Source organism: Schistocerca nitens, chromosome 8 (genome assembly GCF_023898315.1).
Source record: "Schistocerca nitens isolate TAMUIC-IGC-003100 chromosome 8, iqSchNite1.1, whole genome shotgun sequence".
Lineage (NCBI taxonomy): Eukaryota > Metazoa > Arthropoda > Insecta > Orthoptera > Acrididae > Schistocerca > Schistocerca nitens.
The window spans coordinates 479,756,665-479,776,141 of NC_064621.1; the positions used below are offsets into that span (position 1 = coordinate 479,756,665).

General features: G+C 42.4%; 1 protein-coding gene across 1 annotated transcript in view; it reads right to left on the bottom strand.

Moving 5' to 3' along the window:
• Positions 1-17,651, bottom strand: part of LOC126199624 (luciferin sulfotransferase-like) — a 46,933-nt gene extending 29,282 nt beyond the window's left edge. Inside the window, exons 1-3 of the mRNA XM_049936550.1 lie at positions 17,450-17,651; positions 5,589-5,688; positions 5,360-5,504 (exon numbers count right to left, since the gene is read on the bottom strand). Coding sequence (XP_049792507.1) covers positions 5,360-5,504; positions 5,589-5,688; positions 17,450-17,651 — 447 coding nt within the window. The remainder of the gene's footprint in view (positions 1-5,359; positions 5,505-5,588; positions 5,689-17,449) is intronic.
• Positions 17,652-19,477: the final 1,826 nt, after the last annotated feature.

Below are 19,477 nucleotides of genomic sequence, written 5' to 3' on the forward strand. Positions count from 1 at the left end.
TACGGATCGGAGCGTGGAATATCAGATCCCTTAATCCGGCAGGTGGGTTAGAAAATTTAAAACGGGAAATGCATAGGTTAAAGTTAGATATAGTGGGAATTAGTGAAGTTCGGTGGCAGGAGGAACAAGACTTTTGGTCAGGTGATTACAGGGTTATAAATACAAAATCAAATAGGGGTAATGCAGGAGTAGGTTTAATAATCAATAAAAAAGTAGGAGTGCGGGTTAGCTACTACAAGCAGCATAGTGAACGCATTATTGTGGCCAAGATAGACACAAAGCCCATGCCTACTACAGTAGTACAAGTTTATATGCCAACTAGCTCTGCAGATGATGAAGAAATTGATGAAATGTATGACGAGATAAAAGAAATTATTCAGGTAGTGAAGGGAGACGAAAATTTAATAGTCATGGGTGACTGGAATTCGTCAGTAGGAAAAGGGAGAGAAGGAAACATAGTAGGTGAATATGGATTTGGGGGAAGAAATGAAAGAGGAAGCCGCCTTGTAGAATTTTGCACAGAGCATAACTTACTCATAGCTAACACTTGGTTCAAGAATCATAAAAGAAGGTTGTATACCTGGAAGAATCCTGGAGATACTAAAAGGTATCAGATAGATTATATAATTGTAAGACGGAGATTTAGGAACCAGGTTTTAAATTGTAGGACATTTCCAGGGGCAGATGTGGATTCTGACCAAAATCTATTGGTTATGAACTGCAGGTTGAAACTGAAGAAACTGCAAAAGGGTGGTAATTTAAGGAGATGGGACCTGGATAAACTGGAGGAACCAGAGGTTGTAGAGAGTTTCAGGGAGAGAATAAGGGAACAATTGACAGGAATGGGGGAAAGAAATACAGTAGAAGAAGAATGGGTAGCTCTGAGGGATGAAGTAGTGAATGCAGCAGAGGATCAAGTAGATAAAAAGACGAGGGCTAATAGAAATCCTTGGGTAACAGAAGAAATATTGAATTTAATTGATGAAAGGAGAAAATATAAAAATGCAGTAAATGAAGCAGGCAAAAAGGAATACAAACGTCTCAAAAATGAGATCGACAGGAAGTGCAAAATGGCTAAGCAGGGATGGCTAGAGGACAAATGATGTAAGGATGTAGAGGCTTATCTCACTAGGGGTAAGATAGATACTGCCTACAGGAAAATTAAAGAGACCTTTGGAGAGAAGAGAACCACTTGTATGAATATCAAAAGCTCAGATGGCAACCCAGTTCTAAGCAAAGAAGGGAAGGCAGAAAGGTGGAAGGAGTATATAGAGGGTTTATACAAGGGCGATGTACTTGAGGATAATATTATGGAAATGGAAGAGGATGTAGATGAAGATGAAACGGGAGATAAGATACTGCGTGAAGAGTTTGACAGAGCACTGAAAGACCTGAGTCGAAACAAGGCCCCGGGAGTAGACAACATTCCATTAGAACTACTGACGGCCTTGGGAGAGCCAGTCATGACAAAACTCTACCATCTGGTGAGCAACATGTATGAGACAGGCGAAATACCCACAGACTTCAAGAAGAATATAATAATTCCAATCCCAAAGAAAGCAGGTGTTGACAGATGTGAAAATTACCGAACTATCAGTTTAATATGTCACAGCTGCAAAATACTAACGCGAATTCTTTACAGACGAATGGAAAAACTGGTAGAAGCGGACCTCGGGGAAGATCAGTTTGGATTCCGTAGAAATGTTGGAACACGTGAGGCAATACTAACCTTACGACTTATCTTAGAAGAAAGATTAAGAAAAGGCAAACCTACGTTTCTAGCATTTGTAGACTTAGAGAAAGCTTTTGACAATGTTAACTGGAATACTCTCTTTCAAATTCTGAAGGTGGCAGGGGTAAAATACAGGGAGCGAAAGGCTATTTACAATTTGTACAGAAACCAGATGGCAGTTATAAGAGTCGAGGGGTATGAAAGGGAAGCAGTGGTTGAGAAAGGAGTGAGACAGGGTTGTAGCCTCTCCCCGATGTTATTCAATCTGTATATTGAGCAAGCAGTAAAGGAAACAAAAGAAAAATTCGGAGTAGGTATTAAAATTCATGGAGAAGAAGTAAAAACTTTGAGGTTCGCCGATGACATTGTAATTCTGTCAGAGACAGCAAAGGACTTGGAAGAGCAGTTGAACGGAATGGACAGTGTCTTGAAAGGAGGATATAAGATGAACATCAACAAAAGCAAAACGAGGATAATGGAATGTAGTCAAATTAAATCGGGTGATGTTGAGGGAATTAGATTAGGAAATGAGACACTTAAAGTAGTAAAGGAGTTTTGCTATTTAGGGAGTAAAATAACTGATGATGGTCGAAGTAGAGAGGATATAAAATGTAGACTGGCAATGGCAAGGAAATCGTTTCTGAAGAAGAGAAATTTGTTAACATCGAGTATAAATTTAAGTGTCAGGAAGTCGTTTCTGAAAGTATTTGTATGGAGTGTAGCCATGTATGGAAGTGAAACATGGACGATAACCAGTTCGGACAAGAAGAGAATAGAAGCTTTCGAAATGTGGTACTACAGAAGAATGCTGAAGTTAAGGTGGGTAGATCACGTAACTAATGAGGAGGTATTGAATAGGATTGGAAAGAAGTTTGTGGCACAACTTGACTAGAAGAAGGGATCGGTTGGTAGGACATGTTTTGAGGCATCAAGGGATCACAAATTTAGCATTGGAGGGCAGCGTGGAGGGTAAAAATCGTAGAGGGAGACCAAGAGATGAATACACTAAGCAGATTCAGAAGGATGTAGGTTGCAGTAGGTACTGGGAGATGAAGAAGCTTGCACAGGATAGAGTAGCATGGAGAGCTGCATCAATCCAGTCTCAGGACTGAAGACCACAACAACAACAACAACATATAAAAGGAATAGGAAAAAAAGGTAGGCCAGTAGCCTTATGTCTCTGTACTTTCTAAAACACAGTAAATATTTAACCAGAACAGGAGTTCAAACATCAATGAATAATTTCCATGGTACTTGAAAAAGCTATACAGGATTAAAACTTTAGGAGAAGACAGATATTGGAATATATTCCATGAATGATTGAGAACGTCAGATAAAAGTCGTACTCTGAGATGAAGCAGCTGATACAATTGTGGGTATGCTAAATTCCAGACGACCTCGAATTTGTGTATTTTTGTCTCAAAAACTTGATCTAAATTTCAATTCACTGTCTGTTAATGGTCTGTAATTTTCTCCCTGTTCCCTTCATTAAGACATTTATTCAAGCAACAGGATCTCCTTCTGTAGGTGATCAAGGTTGATGTCACCACAGTCTAGGTGAAAAAAGATTAGCAATGAGATTGTTTTCATCTCCTAAGGAGATCTAAGACTTCTACCAAAACAGTCAGTAGAAGGTAAGAAACCGAAATTTCCCGTTTAAGAAATCGTTCATGCAGAGGAACTGTACCAACATGCTGTCATTTGACCATCGAATAGACTGGCATATAGAAACAAATTAAAGAATTGGAAGTACTTAAGTCCAGATGGAATGCAAATTCGGTCTTACAAAGAGCATTCTGCAGTACTGAGATCTTCCTTAGCTTACATTTATCGCGAGTCTCTCGCCCTGTACAAAGTCCCAAGCGACTGGAAACAAGCGCAAGTGATTCCTATATATAAGTCGTATAAAAGAACGGACACAAAAAATCACAGACCAAATTCCTTAACATCGGCGCGCTACAGTATTCTTAAACAGTTTCACTCTTAGAATACAAGAAATTTCCTTGAGACGGAAAAGCTCCTGTCCGCGATCGGCAAGGTTTCAGAAGGCATTGCTCGTGGGAAACTTAGCTCGCCCTTTTCACACACGCTATTCTGCTAACCATGGATGGAGGACAGCAGGAAGATTCCATACTCCTGATTTCCGAAAAGCGTTTGACAGTACCCCACTGCAGACTATTAACGAAGATATGAGTATGTGGAACAGGTTTCCAGATATGTGAGTGTCTCAAAGAGTTAAATACTAGGACCCAGCACGTCCTCGACGGTGAGTGTTCATCAGAGACAAGGGCGTCGTCAGGAGTGCCCCAGGAAAGTGTGATAATATCGCTGTTATTTTCTGTATACACAAGTGATCTGGCAGACAGGGTGAGCGCAACCAGCGGCTGTTTGCAGATGATGTTGTGATATACAGGGAGGTGTCGTTGTTGAGTGACTGTAGAAGGAAACAAGATGACTTAAACAAAATTTATAGTCGGTATGATGAGTGATAAAGATGTAAGTTAGTGCAGATGAGTAGGAAAAACAAACCCATTATGTTGGATTACAACATTAGAAGCATGCTGGTTGACACAGTCATGTCTGTTAAACATGTGGGCCCAACGTCGCAAAGCGGAATGAAATGGAACGAACATGTGAGGATAGTAGTAGGGAACGCGAATGGTCAACTTCGGTTTGTTGGGAGAATTATATGGAAGTGTGGTTCATTTATGAAGGAGACCGCCTACAGAAGACTAGTGTGACGCAATCTTAAGTACTGCTCGAGTGTTTTGGATCCCCACCACGACAAATCAAATGGAGATATCGAAGAAATTCATTATTGGGCTACTACCGGTAGGTTCGATCAACAAGCGACCATTACGGAGATGCTTCGTGAACGCAAATGTGAATCAAATGGTTCACATGGCTCTGAGCACTATGGGACTTAACATCTGACGTCATTATTCCCCTAAAACTTAAAACTACTCAAACCGAACAAACATGTCTGCGCATGCAGTTGCTAATTACAGTATCAAAAAAATGGCTCTGAGCACTATGGGACTTAACATCTGTGGTCATCAGTCCCCTAGAAATTAGAACTACTTAAACCTAACTAACCTAAGGACATTACACACATCCATGCCCGAGGCAGGATTCGAACCTGCGACCGCAGCGGTCACGCGGTTCCAGACTGAAGCGCCTTTAACCGCACGGCCACACCGACCGGCAATTACAGTATCGATAAATCTTACTACCTAAAAAAGCCGAAATAAATTAGAAAATTTTATGGCCCCTGTTATGAACAACATGATTTTAAAGCGCTTTTTTATGTAGTAATTCGATACAGATGTCCCAAATTAGTCTAATATGATATTCGTTTAATCAAATGGTTCAAATGGCTCTGAGCACTATGGGACTTAACTGCTGTGGTCATCAGTCCCCTAGAAATTAGAACTTCTTAAACCTCATTAACCTAAGGACATCACACACATCCATGCCCGAAGCAGGATTCGAACCTGCAACCGTAGCGGTCGCGCGGTTCCAGACTGAAACGCCTAGAACCGCTCGGCCACAGCGGCTGGCCATCTAACTTCCATTCGATAAACCCACAGCCCCAGACCAAACCAAACGTCAGGATCTAGAACGTACCTTGGGCCTGACGCTCCACAGCTGCCTCGGCAGCAGTGACGGCGGCAGGTGGCTCTTGATGAGTCTGGGGGACGGCTGGTCCTCGGCCAGCTGGATCGTGTCCGGGGCCCCCCGTCTGGTCACCTTGGGTAGCGTACTCATGCGCCTGTCACCAGCAAGGAGATTTTGCATGCAACACTATAAAGGAGCCATCATGACGGTATTTCTGTACGCAGTACGGTGTACTTACTCGATATAACGGAACCGTTCGGTGATGCAGATCGTTTTCGCGGTTTTGAAGTCCAACTCGTTCATCAGTAGCCAGACCAACTCCTGTGTCCAGGTGGTACCTGTTGAATGATCGTGTTGAACTGGTAATCATTTGACAAGAAACATCTAAGCTCGAACAGGTTGTGAGGTTTCAGTGTCTTCAAATGTAGAGTTTTCACGGAAATGTTAATGCTGTTCACGCGTCTAGTGAGCAGCGATAATCAATATAACCGATTCAGAACGTACGTCATCACTGCTGGACGAAGCTACGAATAAAATTAATCTTTGAATAATAAAGATGAATTTTGGATCGACAGTGTTAAACGCTGTTTGCGCAGGAATGGTAAATGAAGTCGAGTCGAAACAGTGTAGTCTGTGTTAGTGGAAGTCGTACTATCCAGTTGACTCCCGTATCAGTCTGAAGTTGAGCAATGATACAAGTATGGAATGGAGTAATGATGATTATTGACACATTGTATGAGTGATTACAATAATGAATAAATACGATGTGCTCTGTTTTGCTGCTAACCAATGAATACAGCTCAGAGTTCGTTACTCTTGCTAGTGATTTTTAGTTACAAAAATGAATGGAAATTGAACCACATGGCTTGTATCGTCATACTCAGGTGGAAACAGGCGGGTACCGTCATAAGGTGTACGCAAGGTAGCTCTGGATCAAAGCCAGGCATGAGAGACGTGCCCTCGCTATGTTAATGTGTGCTGATGTACTCTTTTGTTGATTCGTTGGCGCTAAGGATTGAGTGCGAAATAATTACACACACTGACGCACTCAGTGAATATTGACGAAAAGTTCGAATTTGTCACGTGCCTCGTATAAGTAATCGATAAAACGCAGTCGTTACTCAGTCTGATTTTCACCAGGTAAGTTTTTCACAAATGTATAAATAAAATGTGTAACGGAAGAGTCGTCTTCAAGTTAGATAGGCATTTCCTACATTCTACAATGTCTAAACATAAAGAACTATTTCAGACCAGATATAGCTGACAAATGTTCCATAGCTATTCACATCCTAGGAACAGTCCACAGCTTCAAAAATGGCAAGACCCATCATTTCCTTCTCACTTACCTATCAGTTGGCCCATGCACGTCGCAGAGGAACAAGAATCAGCTGCTAATAAAACCAAGAGCGAAAGAGATATGCTGAACGAAGTGACAAATTTCAGGAATAATTTGCCAGAAATTCTTACCCATCTGATAACATAATAGCTATCCTTTACTATAAATACACTCTTATAGTTTGTATGTGCTCGAATTTACTCATTTCTGTAAATACACACTCTGCCTGTTGTAAATTATTAATTAATTAGTAGTAGAGAACATCGTTTCATGCCTTCAGTACCTATGTTTTTACCAAAACGTCAACAGAACATTTATCCTTCACCATATTAATTCATGTATTGTCTATTTTGTTAAAAATGGTACCGAGCTTATTAACAATTTCCCTCATCAAAATCATGTCTCTGTATATATTAGCACGGACCTCAGTGAGATAGACAAGCTATCTTAAATATGGAAAAAAGACTGTTCTTTAGTGGACCAATAGATGTTGCACAACGTATTCGCAGTTACGGAGTAACCTGTCGTACAAACGTTACGTAACGCAACAATTCCTTTTGTAAACAGAGGCCTTTCTTATGTCGTGGCATAAACAAGATGCGGTGTACTATGAACTGCTTCCAGAGGTATGCCCATCGCAGTTGGCATTTTGTGCCAACAGCTGAGATGCCTTGTTATTGCGATATAAGAAAACTGGACAATTGCGAGCGGAATTCGCACGCTGACAATCCTGCAGAAACTTAATTACGTACGAAGATAGTTCGTCTACAGATTTTGACTAGTGAGGTTGCGAGTGTCAAAATATGTGACAAAATGGCAATATCTTTTTGATTGCATTGACTTAGAACGTAAATTTTTTTTACATTGGTAAGGGACCGTAGGCCTTGGTATTTACATACATTTCAACTTGATAGTTTTAACCGATTCTGAAAAAACAATAATTAACAGACGGACAGACAGTCACAACAAAATAACGTAGGATTAGGTTCGCTGTTGTTATTTGCTCATATATTTTTCAGCAAATCTCAAGATTGGTTACAGTGCACACAAACCAGTAATCCAGTAATCAGGAAAACAATTATTGACAGACAGGATGAAAAACGTTTGATCTTTTTCCTAGGAATAAAAATCTAAGTTCACTCCTTACTGAGCAGTATGTCAAATTTCATATCTTCCATATTAAATAGCATTGTCTTATTATATGGTGAATCACTCAAGTGGAAACTAAAATCTCTACACAGCGCTACACAAACTTTGATACAGCTGTGTTACAATTGGAAATTGTGAACTACACTTTCCGCAGTGATTTGTTCACCAGGACTAATCCCATGCATGCAAATTATTCTAAGACTTTCATGTCGACATCGTGATGTAAGTAATTTCAGGTCTTCGCCACATAACAATGCTTGTTCTGCAGATTTTTTTTCTCGTACAGCTACACAACGACACCCACACTGCTACAGCCAATTACAAAGACTGGTATACAATCTACGGAAGAGCTGCTACGTGACTTGAAATCTGTAATGGTAAAATGAAAAAATTTCCACCATCCCAAAAGGTAATTAGTTGCAGTCATTTCTGAATATCTGTAGACACAGACTTGTATGAAGGGTGAAAGGCCTTTCGTGTGATTCTGAAGTTTTGTCAAGTCCTGAAAAGTGTTTTTTTCCTGCTTGCGTTTTCTCATACTTCTATCATGCGAAGGAGCAAGATCATGATGGGAAACAAAATGACTGATTTTTTATCTTAATTTTTATTACATCTGAAATTTGGCAGCTCTTGTACCTTTAACCGTCTTTCCTGAACATGAATGATTGCTAGATTGTATGAATATAGGTGTAATTGCGAATGTATTCACACTGTTAGTTGTACGTTCACTTTCTGGGTTCGCAGCCTAGTAGAGCCTGGGAATGTTCAGTTTAATTGTTCGAAGCGAGCTTGGGGTGAGGTGTCTGTCTGCAAGCGCTTCCTTGAAGCACGGCCTCTCGTTGGTTTCCTTAGATCCATGTATATGCAAATGCGTCTTCAAATTTCAGACGTCGAAGAGATGGAAAAATTTTGAGCGAAGGAAAAAAGCATTGTTTCTCCTATCTTCTAACTGAAGGAGACGCCTGGTACCACTGCAAAATTCGTCTGTCCATTGGTTAGTTCGCCGCCTGCAAGACACTTCTATCTCTGTCCATGGAATCTAACCTGGTTGGATTTTGTAGAGTTTGGATGGAAATTAGTTCCGATTTTCGTGTTAGGAACTTTCTACGATTTTCAAAGTCATTTGTCAGAAGTATTACGAGGTCCTCTATAGTGCCAATTTCGCTGTCGTTCAGCTAGTTCTAGATTGGGACGACGTTGTTCATTATCTGCTCACGATCCCCTTCATGCATCGTGATCCCGATGAAGTTTCGTGTTTCTTTTCGTTGCAAGTCACAAGCAACTGAGCTTTTATTAGGGTGTGGTGAATCCAGCCGTTGGTTATTCTTTGGATATTTAAATCTTTGGGTGTGAGTACATGAAAGCGCACATTGCGTTCCCTAGATAACAATCATCACTGAAAAATGATAATCAGTATAATGACAAACAATTTTCCCTCGTGAAACCACAGTGTTAGATTTTTGTAAGTGTTAAATGTTCACTAGAAATGAGGAATAAGCTCAATTCGTGAATAAATGTGAACTTGCAATCTACTTAGTTCGTTAAACGTTTCCGCGATATGCAACCCAACTTGTTTACCCTGTAAAAGAAAGATACTGGGAAGCATTTAGGGAAATTCATTTCCTGATCAGTTGAACTTCAGCAGTAAAATTTCTGTTACGTTTTTTTTTTTTTTTTTTTTTTTTTTTTGTGACGGAACATTGCGCCAAACTCAATTAATGTAAAATGGCATGAAGTACTGCTCCAAAATTTTTTATGTGGAAATTAAAAGTTTTTATATAAAACAGCGTTATTAACATTCACCATTTTTTTCATGTCTATACATGTGCAGCCCTCTGTCGCTACAGGACTCCGAATTGTGGCGTGTGACATGGCGGTGTTTAACGTAACTATGTCGGTTCACGAGAAACAGCGTGCTGGAATCGAGTTTCGAATTCGAAGAGTTCGTCCACACATGTCCCTCTTCTTCAGCAACTCGGCGCCCTGGGTTCACTGTCGTCGATGTTCCTCCGTACAGTCCTCACTAGGCCCCATCCAATTTTCATCTGTTTCCAAAACTTAAACAACATCTTCGAGGACTTCACTTTGATAGTGAGAAAGCGGTGCCGGCCGCGGTGGTCTCGCGGTTCTAGGCGCGCAGTCCGGAACCGTGCGACTGCTACGGTCGCAGGTTCGAATCCTGCCTCGGGCAGGGATGTGTGTGATGTCCTTAGGTTAGTTAGGTTTAAGTAGTTCTAAGTTCTAGGGGACTAATGACCACAGCAGTTGAGTCCCATAGTGCTCAGAGCCATTTGAACCATTTTTGAGAAAGCGGTGCAAGCGGAGTTGAGATTGTGGCTACGTCAAATAAATCAAACATTCTTCTGGGACGGTATCAACAAACTGGTCTCTGTTTAGGAGAAACGTGTTCGTCGCCACGCATGTTCAGAAATAAGTATGTAGACATGAAGAATAAAGGTGTACAACGATACTAACGTTTGTTTTACTTAAAAAGCCATAAGAATTTTTACATAAAAAATTCGGAGGCATTACTTCCCGGCACGTCATCGTATATGTGACTTCCATCGGCTTCGCACTCAGTGAAAATCAGAGAATGATAAGCGCTCCCGCTTCCGCCGGAGGTTGGAGTCCTTCCTCGGGCATGGGTGTGTGTGTTGTCCTTAGCGTAAGTTAGTTTAAGTATTGTCTAAGTCTAGGGACCGGTGAATTTCACACACATTTGATAAGCGCTCTTTCAATCAGTAGGAAGCTCGCGGCTACAAAAAAGGCCATGTTTTGTGGCGAAAGTACATCTCATCGAAGAGTCAGTTACTAATATTTAGACATTTTCAGTATTTTACAAACAGTGGCCGGCCTTTAAGGCTTGTGGAAAAGCCTACTGCAATTGCAAAGGAAATCGCATACAAGACGCTAGTGTCGCCGGCTTTAGTGTAGTGCTGCATGACAAAAGACGTCGAACTAACATAGAACCGCACTAATACGATCGTAACAGGTCGATATAAGCCATATCAAAGGATAATTTAAATGGGAATCTCTTGGAACACTGTTTCAAAAATTTATAGGAACTGCATTCGAGGAAGACTACGATACAGTAGTACTGCTGCAACTGTCATATTTCTCGTTCAAGAATAATGTGGACATGATAAGAAAGATAATTGTAACTACCCCTCCGTTCAGAGAATTTGTTCCACCATTAATCATAAACTGACCAGAAATAACCTTTTCTTCTTCTGCAAAGAACTCGAGGACAATTCAGAACCATCATTTGGACTGAATTGAACAAACAGCTGCAGTGTGTAAGAAAGTGTCAGCGTCAGTTCACTTCACTCACTACAAAAGTATAAAAAAAGTATTTCCTTTCGAGCTTAAAAAGTAGCTCTGAAACACTAATACGAGGGCAGCTCAATAAGTAATGCAACACATTTTTTTTCTGAAACAGCGGTTGTTTTATTCAGCATTGAAATACACCAGGTTATTCCCCAATCTTTTAGCTACACAACACTATTTTTCAACGTAATCTCCATTCAATGCTACGGCCTTACGCCACCTTGAAATGAGGGCCTGTATGCCTGCACGGTACCGTTCCACTGGTCGATGTCGGAGCCAACGTCGTACTGCATCAATAACTTCTTCATCATCCGCGTAGTGCGTCCCACGGATTGCGTCCTTCATTGGGCCAAACATATGGAAATCCGACGGTGCGAGATCGGGGCTGTAGGGTGCATGAGGAAGAACAGTCCACTGAAGTTTTGTGAGCTCCTCTCGGGTGCGAAGAATTGTGTGAGGTCTTGCGTTGTCATGAAGAAGGAGAAGTTCGTTCTGATTTTTGTGCCTACGAACACGCTGAAGTCGTTTCTTCAATTTCTGAAGAATAGCACAATACACTTCAGAGTTGATCGTTTGACCATGGGGAAGGACATCGAACAGAATAACCCCTTCAGCGTCCCAGAAGACTGTAACCATGACTTTACCGGCTGAGGGTATGGCTTTAAACTTTTTCTTGGTAGGGGAGTGGGTGTGGCGCCACTCCATTGATTGCCGTTTTGTTTCAGGTTCGAAGTGATGAACCCATGTTTCATGGCCTGTAACAATCTTTGACAAGAAATTGTCACCCTCAGCCACATAACGAGCAAGCAATTCCGCACAGATGGTTCTCCTTTGCTCTTTATGGTGTTCGGTTAGACAACGAGGGACCCAGCGGGAACAAATCTTTGAATATCCCAACTGGTGAACAATTGTGACAGCACTACCAACAGAGATGTCAAGTTGAGCACTGAGTTGTTTGATGGTGATCCGTCGATCATCTCGAACGAGTGTGTTCGCACGCTCCGCCATTGCAGGAGTCACAGCTGTGCACGGCCGGCCCGCACGCGGGAGATCAGACAGTCTTGCTTGACCTTGCGGCGATGATGACACACGCTTTGCCCAACGACTCACCGTGCTTTTGTCCACTGCCAGATCACCGTAGACATTCTGCAAGCGCCTATAAATATCTGAGATGCCCTGGTTTTCCGCCAAAAGAAACTCGATCACTGCCCGTTGTTTGCAACGCACATCCGTTACAGACGCCATTTTAACAGCTCCGTACAGCGCTGCCACCTATCGGAAGTCAATGAAACTATACGAGACGAAGCGGGAATGTTTGAAAATATTCCACAAGAAATTTCCGGTTTTTTCAACCAAAATTGGCCGAGAAAAAAAATGTGTTGCATTACTTATTGAACTGCCCTCGTATTTCCCGTGCTCGACTACATTGATGCCATACTTCCAGAATTTCTGTATGAAAGCCCACGCAGGTTGGAACTGTCGATGAATGACTGTGCACGGTATATTTGTGACGTACGCTTTTTCGGCCATAACACATCTACATCTACATCCACATTTATACTCCGCAAGCCACCCAACGGTGCGTGGCGGAGGGCACTTTACGTGCCACTGTCATTACCTCCCTTTCCTGTTCCAGTCGCGTATGGTTCGCGGGAAGAACGACTGCCGGAAAGCCTCTGTGCTCGCTCGAATCTCTCTGATTTGACATTCGTGATCTCCTCGGGAGGTATAAGCAGGGGGAAGCAATATATTCGATGCCTCATGCAGAAACGCACCCTCTCGAAACCTGGACAGCAAGCTACACCGCGATGCAGAGCGCCTCTCTTGCAGAGCCTGCCACTTGAGTTTGCTAAACATCTCCGTAACGCTTTCACGGTTACCAAATAACGCTGTGACGAAACGCGTCGCTCTTTTTTGGATTTTCTCTATCTCCTCTGTCAACACGACCTGGCAATACTCAAGTATAGATCGAATGATTGTTTTGTAAGCCACCTCCTTTGTTGATGGACTACATTTTCGAAGGACTCTCCCAATGAATCTCAACCTGGCACCCGCCTTACCAAAATTAATTTTATATGATCATTCCACTTCAAATCGTTCCGTACGCATACTCCCTGATATTTTACAGAAGTAGCCGCTACCAGTGTTTGTTCCGCTATCATATAACCATACAATAAAGGATCCTTCTTTCTATTTATTCGCAATACATTACATTTGTCTATGTTAAGGATCAGTTGCCACTCCCTGCACCAAGTGCCTATCCGCTGCAGATCTTCCTGCATTTCGCTGCAATTTTCTAATGCTGCAACTTCTCTGTATACTATAGCATCATCCGCGAAAAGCCAAATGGAACTTCCGATACTATCTACTAGGTCATTTATATATATTGTGAAAAGCAATGGTCCCATAACACTCCCCTGTGGCACCCCAGAGGTTACTTTAACGTCTGTAGACGTCTCTCCATTGAGAACAACCCGCTTTGTTCTTTTTGCTAAAAACTCTTCAATCCAGCCACACAGCTGGTCAGATATTCCGTAAGCTCTTACTTTGTTTATCAGGCGACAGTGCGGAACTGTATCGAACGCCTTCCGGAAGTCAAGGAAAAATGGAATCTACCTGGGAGCCTGCATCTAATATTTTCTGGGTCTCAAGAACAAATAAAGCGAGTTGGGTCTCACACGATCGCTGTTTCTGGAATCCATGTTGATTCCTACAGAGTAGATTCTGGGTTTCCAGAAATGATACGCCAGCAAAAAACATGTTCTAAAATTCTACAACAGATCGATGTCAGAAACATAGGCCTATAGTTTTGCGCATCTGCTCGACGACCCTTCTTGAAAACTGGAACTACCTGTGCTCTTTTCCAATCATTTGTAACCTTCCGTTCTTCTAGAGACTTGCGGTACACGGCTGTTAGAAGGGGGAAAGTTCTTTCGCGTTCTCTGTGTAGAATCGAATTGGTATCCGGTCAGATCCAGTGGACTTTCCTCTGTTGAGTGATTTCAGTTGCTTTTCTGTTCCTGGGACACTTATTTCGATGTCAGCCATTCTTTTCGTTCGTGCGAGGATTTAGAGAATAAATCAGCCTGTGAACAAATACCACGGCTACGTGCCGATAAACATAGAGACTCTCATACTTTCTCTCTCTTCTCAGTCATTGCTCTACCTCTTATTGTCTTCAACTCCTACAACTCCTATTTGAACAGGACAGCAGAAATACTCGTTCTCAACAAAATTCTCTCAATACCACCACATACTACTGCCATTATTCTAAAGCATCCTCTGTGTCAGAAATCCGACTTTGGAGCTACTTTCCTCAAAATATCATAGAAATCAAATTCCTTCCTAACTTCAAAAGGCAGCTAATGGTCAACCATCTACCACAAGGCCACGTCTCCCACATTTTGTGCAGCTCGCTGTCGTTAGTCTCCCTCCCCCACTACTTCTCCCTGCCCCTTGTCAGCAGCGTTCTCTACTTATATTCTGTTCTTTCCTAACGATCATTGTTAGTATCATTTCAATCTTTTCTTCTTCCTCGATCCATTCCGATTCTGATAACACTAAAAATGGCTTCAAATGTGCTAAGGTGATCTATATAATCCTAAATAACCTTTACTATAATAATGATAATAATAATTATTATTATTAGTATTGTCATTAGTGTCAATTATTATTTGTATTGTCATTATTATTATCGTTATTATTATTGTTATTATTATTATTGAGAAGTTATGTAATACACTTTGTATGCCTTCCTCCTGGTCGGATATAATAGAGGGCCTTAAGGCCCTAATCTCGTCAGGTTGAATAAATAATACATACACTACTGGCCATTAAAATTGCTACACCACGAAGATGAAGTGCTACAGACGCGAAATTTAACCGACAGGAAGAAGCTGCTGTGATATGCAAATGATTAGTTTTTTAGTGCATTCACACATTGTTGGCGCCGATGGCGACATCCACAACGTGCTGACATGAGGAAAGGTTCCAACCTATTTCTCATACACAAACTGCAGTTGATCAGCGTTGCCTGGTGAAACGTTGTTGTGATGCCTCGTGTAAGGAGGAGAAATGCGTATCATCACGTTTCCGAATTTGATAAAGGTCGGATTGTAGCCTATCGCTATTGCGGTTTATCGTATCGCGACACTGCCGCTCGCGTTGGTCGAGATCCAATGACTGTTAGCAGAATATGGAATCAGTGGGTTCAGGAGGGTAATACGGAACGCCGCGCTGGATTCCAACGGCCTCGTATCACTAGCAGTCGGGATGACAGGCACCTTATCCGCATGGCTGTAACGGATCGTGCAGCCACGTCTCGATCCCTGAGTCAACAGATGGGGACGTTTGCAAGACAACAACCATCTGCACGAACAGATCGACGACGTTTGCAGCAGCATGGACTATCAGCTCGGAGACCACGACTGCGGTTACCGTAGACGCTGCATCACAGACAGGAGCACCTGCGCTGGTGTACTCAACGACGAACCCGCGTGCACGAATGGCAAAACGTAATTTCTTCAGATGAATCCCGGTTCTGTTTACAGCATCATGATGGTCACATCCGTGTTTGACGACATAGCGGTGATCGCACATTGGAAGCGTGTATTGGTCATCGCCATAGTTGCGTATCACAGGGCGTGATGGTATGGAGTGCCATTGGTTACACGTTTCGATCACCTCTTGGTCGCATTGACAGCACTTTGAACAGTGGACGTTACATTTCAGATGTGTTACGACCCGTGGCTCTGCCCTTCATTCGATCCCTGCGAAACCCTACATTTCAGCAGGATAATGCACGACCGCATGTTGCAGGTACTATACGGGCCTTTCTGGATACTGAAAATATTCGACTGCTGCTCTGGCCAGCACATTCTCTAGATCTCTCACCAATTGAAAACGTCTGGTCAATGGTGGCCGAACAACTGGCTCGTCACAATACGCCAGTCACTACTCTTGATGAATTGTGGTATCGTGTTGAAGCTGCATGGGAAGCTGTACCTGTACACGCCATCCAAGCTCTGTTTGACTCAATGCCCTGGCGTATTAAGGCCGTTATTACGGCCAGAGGTGTTTGTTCTGGGTACTGATTTCTCAGAATCTATGCACCCAAATTGCGTGAAAATGTAATCACATGTCAGTTCTAGTATAATATATTTGTTCAATGAATACCCGTTTATCATCTGCATTTCTTCTTGGTGTAGCAATTTTAATGGCCAGTACTGTACATGAATAAGTAAGTAAATATTAATCCTGCGATTGATCTGTTGTGGTGCTTCATTCCTGCCGTTTTCCAGCTATGCTCTTCCACTCCAGCACACAGCTGCTCTCATTTCACGGGTGATCTGTCTTATGCATTGATAAGTCAAAACATGCTGATAATTTCCATTACGAGACTGAATATCGCCTGGTGACGCGGTAAGGGAAGCATAAAGGATGTCCCAAGGGGAATTGTCTGTATTCAATGATATGACAGAAATGCTCATTTGTAGCAAAAAACTTCATGTGGATATATGGTACGCTCTATTCCGAAAGATACAATTCGTTTAATGCAAATGTCTATGATGAATAAATTCGCTCCGGTTGTATCTACAAATATTTTACTTGGGTGAAATCATACACACAACCTGAGCTTCAAAATGTAAGTCCCATCATCAGGCGCTTGAATGAGCCCCAGAAAATCGTATCAGTCACATACAAAATGCAGCAAATTTGTCAAGTAGCATACGAGATCCCGTGCGAGTGGGGCATGAAAAGGTTCTTTGAGTCAACCAGTTCCACACTGAGTAAACGGGGCCATATAAATATCCCGCACGTCCCACGTTTTGCACGGTCAGCAAGATCGATCAACAGACACTGCGAAGGGCAAGTTAGCTTTCGTGATCGGAACCGCTTCTTCTCCATCAAGAAGCTCCTGCCTCACAAGAGCTGAGTACGTACACCGTGCTTGCCAACAGCGCTCGGCAGACCGGAACAGTAACTCATCCAGCTGACAACAATGCCCGGAAGCGCTTAACTTCGGTGCTCTGATGGAAATCGGTGTTACCACTGAGGCAGAGCCACTGGCATTTTCTCTTAACAGGTGACTAAATTTTTCTTTTGGCGTGCTTACTTGCTACAAACTAATACTACAGAAAACTAGTACGACAATAAAGACAGATAAAAAGCTTCTTCATTGGACTATTTCATACTGTCGACGAAACACCCAGCTGTCAGCAGCTTGGTCTGCACTCTAAGGCTGCCACTGTGACCTCTACCAGTTTTTTTTTTTTTTTAGGACTGACCGGACTTGGGGAAGGTGACCAGCCAGACGTCGTCCTCCCTGACTCGGAAGTCTAGTATGCGCTGCGCGTCCAGCAGGAACTCCGCGGGCATCACTATGCCACCGGGCTGCGTCACCACGAAGCCCTCCCGATAGCGGTGGTCGAACCCGGCACTCAGACGCTCCGCCAGTGGGTGTTTCAACGGCTCGCCCGTCACCGACATCGTCTTACTGGAAAGAGAGGAACGTGACTCTGCCTAAGAAGTCCATTTCTGATATTTCATTTGACAATGAAAGCAAAACTTGCTAAAAGTCTAAGACACTTTATACAGCTTGATTTTGCTAAATGGGGACAAACTGCAGGAATCGACCCCACAGAGGAGAGGGAGCAGAAGAGTTGATACTAATATATGGCCGGAAATGCGTTCCACTTGAAGGTGGAGACAAAAGATCCCTGACGATGTAGCTTTCAATGATTGAAAGCACTCGTGAGGAGACACCAAGCAACTGGGTACATTGTGTCTGTGCTAGTGTTTTCGCTCCACAGTCAAGAGGCGGCCAGAGTTAGAACACCATCACGTAGTAACCACGTTACCCTTAGCACTTCAGCAGGAGAGGCGCGGTCACCCGCAGGAAGTATAAATGTGCCTCTCTTCTGAGGCAAAGAATGAATGGTCCAAGGAGGCAGTCGTGAATAATCCGTGCCACTCACTAGGGCTTGTGACAGCAAGACCATACAGCTTTCATTTCTTGTGAAACTTTTATATAGTAATAATATGTGAGTTAAACTGATGAGATTGTTTGTAATCAATTTTCGTCCACACGCTCTGCTGCCTGACGCCTACAAAACAACAGACATTTATCTGAAAGCTCTCTGCTGAGAAACAAGATATCAGTAACAGTTCTAATAAAATTTTACAGATATCTTCAACTTTTGTAATCCTGTCCCCCTCAGTTGCTTATAAGATTACGGTATGTTGATAATTTTTCTGTTGGGAGAGTGTAATTACGACTGAATGAATCACAATTTTAGCGCCATACGCGTTTCGCCTTTATGCTATGTAAGACATCTTCAGTTACCTAGAATACATACATATTTTTGTTAATATTATTTACCGAACATTTAGGACGTTGTATGTATATATATATATATGTTATAAATACTTCCGACACATTTTGCTCTTCTACGACGAAGTAATAATTTGTAGTTCTACTTACTGATGGCGGTTGGTCTACAAGTTGTGTTTTCGATCTTTTGCTATCGCTGTTCCTATTTTTATAACTGTCATTTCAGATTTTGTTTTCAGGTTTCATAGCCCTAGGAACTGAACACTCGTTTTAATATTTTGTTGGGCGCGAGAGCGGAAAGGAGCGAGGGCGCTAGGGCGCGAGGGCGAGAGGGCGAAAGGGCGGGAGGGTGAGAAGGCGGGAGGGTGAGAGGGAAACAGGGCGCCAGGGTGAGAGGTCGAGAGGGCGAGCGCGCGAGTGAGTGCGTGTGCGAGAACTGAACTACTGATGGTTTTGGTCTGATTATGGGTTTTTTGTCTCGTAAATATGAAACAACTATACCACATTTGCAGAACACTTAAACACGACAGCCACCATCCTACAAACGTGGAATAAGATATGAAAATAATCAAAATAAACAGCCATAAGAGACACCTTACAACCACATTCAGAAAGCCATTGCTGAGAACAAACATGTCATAAATGAGCAAACCAGAACAAACAACCATAACAGGCACTTTATGACAACATACAAAAAGTCACTGATAAGATAAAACTTGCGACAAATGAGCAAACACACATCAATACAGACTCGCTACTAAACTTAATAAAAGGAAATATACGATAAAAATCATTCCTCTTGCGCCTGCACTCATATCAAAACAAATACATATTTTCTCTTCCCTCTCCTCCCTCTAAAATAGACAGAAAAACTTTCTGCACTGTTGACCATGGGGTGGACAATTGTCATGACACTGCACGACCACTAACACGACCCAGGGAACGTGCGGGATGGTCAGTTCGTAATGCTATTGTAAATATA